At 29.4% G+C, this 9,411-nt stretch overlaps 1 protein-coding gene across 2 annotated transcripts in view; it reads right to left on the bottom strand.

The window, feature by feature from the left end:
• Nucleotides 1-4,457: 4,457 nt before the first annotated feature.
• The window catches only part of LOC111640498 (protein shifted-like), a 27,383-nt gene continuing 22,429 nt past the window's right edge, over nt 4,458-9,411 (bottom strand). For both annotated transcript variants that reach the window (XM_023386503.1, XM_023386514.1), the window contains one exon: nt 4,458-4,937. In XM_023386503.1, coding sequence (XP_023242271.1) covers nt 4,897-4,937 — 41 coding nt within the window. In that variant the 3' untranslated portion in view covers nt 4,458-4,896. The remainder of the gene's footprint in view (nt 4,938-9,411) is intronic.

The following is a 9,411-nucleotide window of genomic DNA, read 5'->3' as shown; positions in this document are numbered from 1 at the left end:
CCATTATTCTTCTCCCCCCCTTTTTTTTTTTTTGTTGATATAATCCTATTAAAAATTCAAGTGCATTCGTCTTGTTGCGAAGCGTACCTACGATTAATTATAAATGTTAACTTTCTGGCAAAATAAGGGATGAAAAATTAATTTAAAATACGGTGTTCGACTACTAAATTGATTAATATATACATTCTTTAAATATCTCAGATAGTTATCTGAAATTTTGTAACTATATAAACTCTTAAGAGGATAGGAGTTTACTAAACAAATTAGAACACTGGTTATCAAATCGGAGGATGTTTATATTAAAACGGCGTTTAATCTATTACAAAATAAATATAGAAATCTTCAAATTGTATATGCGCTCTTAAGTGCTTTATTTGCAATAATGTACCGCTGATGCGTAAAGGCGGCATTTTGGTCTATTTTAGTATGCTAAAAACCTTAGTTTTTAATGAAAATGGCGAGACTTTAATGTTGGTTTTTATTGTTTATTACATCCGAGTTACATCGAATTATTTAGAGATAATTACAAATTTAGAAACTATCTGAAACAAATGGCGTTTTCCGAATACAGTTTATCACGAAACAATTTCTAGAAATGTTTTAAATTTTATACGCTATGCTTAAATGTTCTGCCTAATTAGCCACCGTAGCACGTTAACGAAACCTTACAAGTGATACTGTTTAATCCATATATTTTCTGTGTTTAATTCCCGTACTTTGTATTTCTCTAAGAGACGTTAATTCGGACGAATTCTTCTAGTAATTTTCTCCTTTCGCAAAGCTCCTGTACGTAGACTTCACTGTAATTCCTATGAGTGATGATGATTCTAACCTTTTTTCCCCCGATTTCTTGCAAATAATAATAATAATAACTTCTATGAACGATGGATTCATTGATAATAGAGAGTTTGCGGCCGAAGTTTTCATCTCTCAAACGTCAACGTCGAACGTCGAGCGCCGCTATCTTGTAAGCGGCGCTCGACGTTCGACGTTCACGTTTTACAGATGAAAACTTCGGCCGCAACCTTTCTAATTCCTAAACGATACTAATTAATTCTAACATTTTGTATTCATTGTGACGTTATTATCAATTCTTACATATAATTTTAAACGCATAAACAATATAAATTTAAATATTTTTACATAAAATATTTAAATATATTTATGTATTTATTCGTTGCAAGTTGTCTATACTGTACAGTACAGTACATAATAAAGTATATGAATTACACATCAACGACTTACTTTCATCACTCATTACATCCTTTATCCTTATTGTGTATAAATTATATTAAAACAGATCTTTCAAACAATGAAAATATTTCGTAATATAAAAAAAAAACAAATTCATTTTTAATAACATAAGAGGATTAATTTCACTTTTATCCTTTTAAGGTCCGATGTTTTGTAGCCTATATTATATAAAGTTCTGAATATAAAATACGTTTATGGTATTATACCACTTGTCTATATTAAATTCAGTCAATGATATAAGTATACTGTGTTGCAAGAATTGCCAAATTTGTATGATGATATTACCGTGATGCATATGGCGTCGGGAGACTGAGTTTCTCGTTCCTCCATTTGTCAAGCGAAGCGAAAGCGATAACGCGGTTTATGTAAATTTACAGTTAGGAAGGAAATTGTGATAGTATTTCCTGATCGCATTAGTTTGATAAAAAATAATATTTCAGTATAATATAAAGAGAAAAGTGATTTTAAACACACAATCACGATTTAAAGCCCGCTTGTTTGTTGAATACAGTCGACCCCCCTATAACACTGTTGATTATTCCGTTTTATATGAATTCCGTGTTGTACGAGTCACTTAGATTTTACAAATACGTGAGCCGTTCACAGCCCGGCACACGTATTTGTGAAATCTAAGGTGTTATAGGGGGGTCGACTGGTATGTGTAAAGCCACAATTGTATATTTAAACTAATCACGTACAATTATTATAGGAATTTCTCTCGATTTAACGTTTTTTTTTTTTTTTTATTTATAGCCCATTCCATCGAGTGTCGATATTTTATCGCTCGTCAACATTTCTTTTTTATATAGTTTTTCTGTTGACAGATTTAACGCCGCATACTTGGATAATAAAACTTGAAAACCACAAGAAACAACAACACAAGAAAATCTGTTATCGATAAATCTGTAGTCTACTCTATTACTTGCAACACATCGTCTAAAATTCCTGTGCCATAACGGAAATTACAAGCATTGTTTCCACATCACAGAACTGTTACGTATAATCGAATGGCGAAAGAAATTTATGGCGTACTTTAAATATTTCAAACCTATCTAAAATACCCTGGTCATTTGGTAAGTTTTGATAGTTTCACCACCTCGAATTATATCTAAGTAATAATAAAAAAAATTGCAATGGTCTTCCGAGTAAGTGATACGCATCTATCGGTAAGGTTTTTGCACCGTTAAAGGTTATCATTTTTTTTTAAAAATTTGATGGATAGCTTACTGAAATGTCTATAAACTGGTTTCTTTAATGTTACAAATGTCGGAAATATGTAAAAATATCCATCCTTCTCTAGCTTTTAAAAGTTAGCTGAGAAGTATGCAACTCTACGTTTGCTATATATAAATAAAAATAGCATTAAATCTGCTCCGTAGTGTTGTTAATACGTATATTAACGTGTGTTTCTAATGGTTGACTATCAACATTGCATTATTATTATACGTTTGTCCACTTTGGATGTTCTAAATATAAGTAATTAAGGACAAGAAGCACGCATCAACATTACAAGTTTTACAATTGAAAATTTTCCTACGAATTATTCGTGTGTTATAAAAACAGAAAGAAAGAAGAAAGTATGACAATATTTTAAAAATGTCTGGTAATTTGTGTTATGTAGAAAACTACGAATATCCATTGTTACGTCGCTTAAGAATTTTAATTATCTAATTTCTTTTATGAAAACTATAACACAGGGTAATAAAAAATCAATTTAAAACATTTTTCTTATAAATATTAAGAGAAAAAAATTATGTTACTACTACTCAATTAAGCACTATGTATATATATATATATTCAGTCATTCATATAAAACAGAACATTGAGCTAAGTTATGATCAATTACGGTGCAAATCCATAGGCGTAACTATGGACTAAATCGACTGAGATGTAAATGAAAATGTGAAATCACGTAAACGTGTTGCGAAAAATCCATTAATATTTATGCGTATAAAGCATTTAAAAAGCAAAAATTATATTATGCAATCATTTTTTTAATCTCTTGCAACACAACGCGTATAAACCCGTAGGCGTTTATTTGTTCTACATTGATATTTTGTTACGTTCTAACTAGAAACCTAATATGGTTTTCATATTTAATTAATTAATTTAAGCTAAAAACCCACATTTGCATATAACGTTGTAAATATTTCGATTACAGAAAATCACATTTATATTTGTTTTTCGGTAATAAATTAACCAACAAAATCGGTAGCTAGTAAAAAGGGCGTCACCCTACATATCGGCTTTACCACACGTCTGACTTCGATCCATCCAAACCACACGCGTTCTAATATTAAAATTGAGCCAACAAACTTGTTAAAAATTAACATATTATGCAAAATTGGCATTTCATCCGTATTATTTCCACTCGGGCATATATTTATCTTTTTTCAGACAAGAGTTATTTCAATCACTACGGGTTTTAAACGTTACTTAATATACGTTTTTTTTTTCTTTATAGTAGTCTTATAACTCGGATTATGGCGAAGAAAATAAATACTCACCCCATTTTGGCAAATGTATTAAAATTTCCGAACGCGGTTGACGAACTTGAAGCTACTAACTTCCCTCCCGAACGGAACAAAGGACGATAAGAACTGAACAGTAGGGATCAATACCAGACAGCACCGACTACGCTGCTTCTACACTAAATCCACCAATGCTATTGTTGTAACAACCTTGGCCTTCAGACGTAACACAGCACATTTTCACTCTTCCTCTGCCGTGTGTTGATAAAAATGCGCTTAACGCGTGTTGACTTCTCGTTTTTAGAGATATTTAACACACCCATCCTTCCTAGCTAGTTGTAGCCTAGAAAATGTTTCCAAATGCCTTTTATCCTTCTCCCCACTCTCACCATTTTGTTGAGAATGTGCATTCTTGGTAGTTTTTTTCATTGCATATTTGGGTCGACAACCTACTTTTAAATATATTTTTAGACGAGTTCGCTAAACTAATTCTTATGGTTTAGTATAAATAAATAAAACGTTGACTGTTTACGCGCTTAATATTGTTATCTAATCAATATTAGCAGTCATGCTCTATCAGTGAGATTAATAAATGCTATCTACGCCGGTAACGTCGAAAGCATCTGTTAAATGTTAAATTTTTACTTAATTTTGTTATATAAATATTTAAAAAATATATGTGCGAGTTTAAAGAGTTTGCCAATAAAAATAATAAACACAAAATTAAATAAATTATAAGAAAAAAAAAGAAAAAAAAAAGGTTTTTTTTTTTATTAAACTGTACAGATTTTTCACAGATTCTTTTTAAAAATTTTTCATGCTCATCAATAATGTTCAAATCTTTAACAATTCTTTTAATTTTAATTTTAGAATAACCATTTATACAACAACTTTATAGCAGCAAATATATCTGTCAATCTATATATATAATTCACAGCTGCACATATTTGCAATATACATATATAATTTTTATATATAAAACTAAAAACAATATTGTTCACATTTAGAAGTTTATCACAAATTGCAGTTGGTCAAAATGCACTTAGGAGAATGCAAATGGCACACTTGTCGTTCAAAAACAAGGAGTGATTGCTTATTCTGTTGCATTCCAAGGATGGTAACAGTTTGATCAAATAGGAACAATCTTTAAAAGTGTTGACGCCTCGGAAAATCAGAGATATAATTTCCTTTGACGTCGTCTCCTTGGCTTACCTGTAATTTTAATAACAATAATTTAGAACTGGTATTTTGAACAAATCGAATAAATGAAATGTCGAACACGCAAATGACTGAAAAACAACTTATAAAGTATGTTAGTACTATAAACATACATTTTAAAATATCGGTGTGTATGATTTTTATTACCTATCTCGTTTAAAAACGTATGTTTACGTATGTATATAAGATTTATAAATAAAAACATTATTATACCATCTGATGAAAAGCTTTCAAATATTTCCAACAAATATAATTGCAAATCATATATTATAAATATTTGATCATATCCAAAATATAAGATAATAGACACCTGCACACAGTGAATTTAGTGCAGTAGAACTTTACATTTATAAATAATATTAGAATCTATCTAAAATTTAATTAAATTGATAATTAATTTAACATTTCTATTTAACAAATTATTATATTTTAATCGTGAATAATCATTTATTTTTTGAGTTTATAAAATAAATGATTTGTTTTAATCAACGAAAACGTTTTATACAAATTTCAACAATAAATACTTTACAGATAAACCAAAATGAGATATTTTTAAATATTTGAATTTATTTAAAATAAATAAATTACCGTACATGTGTAAAACACTTAATCATTTAGTACATTTTTATATTTTTCCAATCTCGGGATTTCCTCTAGTAAAAAATGTAACATTTGCCAGGATAGACGATCAACAGTTTTTGCACTGTTAGAAAGTTATCATCCAAAAAAATATGATGAATAGCTTACTAAAAAAAAATCTATAAACTTGGTTCATTCAATATTACAAGTATTGAAACATTATAAAATTGAAGGATATCCTTTACAGGCGTGTAAGATTTAGCCAATGTTTATCGTGCTAGTGTATAATATAGAAAACTTATAAAATACGATTACTTTGCCTTAGAAAAATTATAACCTAATCTTAAACAATATATATTTTATACGTTTATCTTGGTTAACAGAGCATTTATATATCAAAATAATATAAATAAATATTTTATTAAATCTTTAAGATGAATAAAACCACAGAACACCAGTAGTTGGTTACAGGCTTGTCCTCACCAATGGAGTTTTTTGGGTTTTCTTCTTGTGTCTAACACCTAAATAGGGGCCAGTTTCCTATAGAAAGTCTTCCTAAGAGTCAATCCGTTCATCAGATTACAAGTGTCATGTCTTAGTCCATTAATTTAATCTGAATCTTAAATATTTCGATATTTTTTAGATGAATATTGATTCATTGTTGCATTATAATCTGTCAAATTCTTGTTACTTCGGAGGATCAAATGTATCGAGTTTGATAACCTTAAAACTGTCTGCGACTTTTATAATTTTAAGACTAAAAATAAATGAGGTTTCATGATTTCAAATAAAAAGTTAATAATAAAAATGGATTTATTTTAGTATGTATTTTGTCTTAACATAATATTGCACAAGTCTTAATGATGATCCATCAAGAGAAATTTATAAAAATAATCAATAAGAATATGGCATATAACTAGAATGGCAATGAACTGACAACACTGAATGTGTAATTCATCATAAAATAATAATAAATTGATACATTATATATCTTTAATTTAATCACTAAAGTAATACATATATAAAATGTATTATTTTTATAAACATAACTATAAATAAAAATTATGAAATTAAATAAGAGAAATACTAAAATTTATCTTTAAAAAATCTTTTACAATATTTAAGTGCATCAGTTTAACTTCATTAGTATAGTATATTTAAGATATAAATACATAATAATGGAAATTTTATAAGATGGATTCCAGTTATGAATGAGTAATTATAAAAGTTTTATATATAAAAAACTCCTTTTATCATAATATACAGTATTAGTAATTAAACTAAACTGTAAATATTAAAACTTGAATGACAAATAACCAGTTGAATCTGGTCTTCAATATGCAGTAATATGAATTGTATTAAAGACCAGATTTGTATTGTCCTTTATATCATATTTCCAATATTTTCCATACTGAATAATGGAATAATTAAGCTTTTACACATTTGAAACAATTACAAAATAAAAATATGAAAGGATGTATGAGTACTTACTGAGCTAAAATCAATTTCAATCATTGGAAATGATTTGCGATTGTTTTTAACATTTTTCAAAGTCATCAATTGTATGTTTTCTGTTGCTGGTCTATCATCAATGATTTCCGAGTTAGATTTAATCAATGAGTACATTCCAATAAGCATCAAACGGTGCATTGACAAATCACGACATACTGAAATGTGTTCCAATATTCACTGATGAGTTCATTGGTGCAGCAACCATTGTACATTTTTATTTTTATTTCATAAAGACTCGGGACTACTCATTGGTATTGCCCGAGTGTGAAGAAGAGTAGAGGAAAGGTGATTGAGGGAAGAGGCGAAGGGGAAAAAGTAAAGCGAGATAGGAAAGGGGATGAAAAGGGAAAGTTTCACGGGCACCCAGCCTGTTTTATTAAGAATCAAATGAAACATACAGATACGGCTCCTGGCCATCAAATACAGACAATAATTGCAATATTTACAGTATGTACAATTGAAGACAGTTTGATTACATGTAGTTTGAAAACAATTTTAACTGAAAATACAGAAGAACATAAATAAAATCAATATTTTGAACAAATACAGTTCTTGCCTGTCAGAATACAGATAATAAATAAATGTTTAACAAAATATTTTAAGGAAAAATGATTACACATAGATCAAATTTACTAATCGAAAATACAATAGTAATTAGACATTAATTAATGTATTAATCAAATATTGCTCCTCGCCATCAAAATACATAAATTATACATTGATGAAATCTGAATCGTACACTTATCACTGAAAGTAAAGTATTATAATAAATTAACTTAAACTACATATCAAAAAGGTTAACCATTGTACTATACATTGCATTCATTGGGCTGTGGATAAGCTCTGATGAAATAATATGGTCACCTCTGTGATTATACTACTAACACCATTTTTACTGCTCATCTATATTAACCCAAAGTTATTTTATCAAAATAAATCTGCAAATGCCAATGTAGCACTGTTTGCTTCTGCCATTTTGTTTGCCAGATCTTCAGTAAAAGCTTATTAGACTGTTCACTGGTGCATTGGTTGTACTGAAACTGATGCATACTGGAATGTACCCAATGATTTATTTCCTTCAATTAACAAATAAAATAAAAACAAAGTAAAATAATAAAAATGGATCATACTCAACAACCTGTATTTAAGATAAAAATTTTATTCAAAATAATTAAGAATTTGATTTATTTAATCCTTCATTTGTTGTTAATGATACATATTTTTTAAAGACTGTACTTTTTTTTTGTATATTACTATAGAATTACATTGTACTTTGTACACACTTCTATTACAGAAATGCCTTCAAAATACAATGTAACTTTGATATACAGTAATACCCCAAACTTACGCAATAGGTGGGACCGAGCGATAACCGCGTAAGTCGAGGTATAATTTTGCAATTTGTGTAAAATCCAAGTCGGTTGTATATAAGCTAATAAATGTTCACGTTAATCTTATCTCATCTTTTGATTCGTTCACGGTTACAAGAAATCACCACATAGTGTCTCTCAAGTCTCCGTAGATATAACAAACACAGAAATAAATAAAACAAAATAAATTGTAGCTATGTGTCGATTCCGCACGACACGTCCAAACATGTAAGCCGAACAATAGTGTGGGGGAGTGAGTAATGGAGAGTTGCAAGGCGCTCAAACAAAAGACAAATCGATGAGATTTGAAAATCGTGTAACTCCGGGTTCATGTAAGTCGGGGTAGCATAAGTCGAGGTATTACTGTATAGAAAATTATATTATTATAGTATTTAAACCTTTTTTAAATGTTTAAAAGGTTTGCTAATATTCTTTAAATACATAAATAATCATCCATCGTTTTTATTTATTACTTAAATATATGTAATAACATAATTTAAACAGGTTATTTTAATTTTATTATACGAGGGTGGTCCCAGAAGTACCCGACCTGACATAGATGGCGGTACTTGTTTGAAAAAAAAATGACTGTGTTTGAAAGTATCAACCTTATAAAGCTTAAGTTTGAAGTTTGAAGACCTTACGTTCAGTGGTGATATTCAGCGGGTTCGCACAGGTTCGGCCGAACCCGTTGTTAACATTTTCAAAGTTTTCCGAACCTTGTTAAACGCATGTAACATTTCTCAGTGGTTTTGTTTCTTTTAAAAAATATATTAAAATACAGTAATACCTCGACTTACGCTACCCCGACTTACGCGAACCCAGAGTTACGCGATTTTCAAATCTTGTCGATTCGTCTTTTGTTTGAGCGCCACGCAACTCTGGATTACTCATTCCCCCCACACTATTGTTCGGCTTACATGTTCGGATGTGTCGCGCGGAATCGACACATAGCTACAATTTATTTTGTGTTATTTATTTCTGTGTTTGTTATATCTACGGAGACT

This window comes from Centruroides sculpturatus, unplaced genomic scaffold (assembly GCF_000671375.1).
Source record: "Centruroides sculpturatus isolate CEXI.00-Female unplaced genomic scaffold, Cexi_2.0 scaffold148, whole genome shotgun sequence".
NCBI lineage: Eukaryota > Metazoa > Arthropoda > Arachnida > Scorpiones > Buthidae > Centruroides > Centruroides sculpturatus.
The sequence above is the reverse complement of the archived record's forward strand: the minus strand, read 5'-3'. Positions and strand labels throughout refer to the sequence as shown.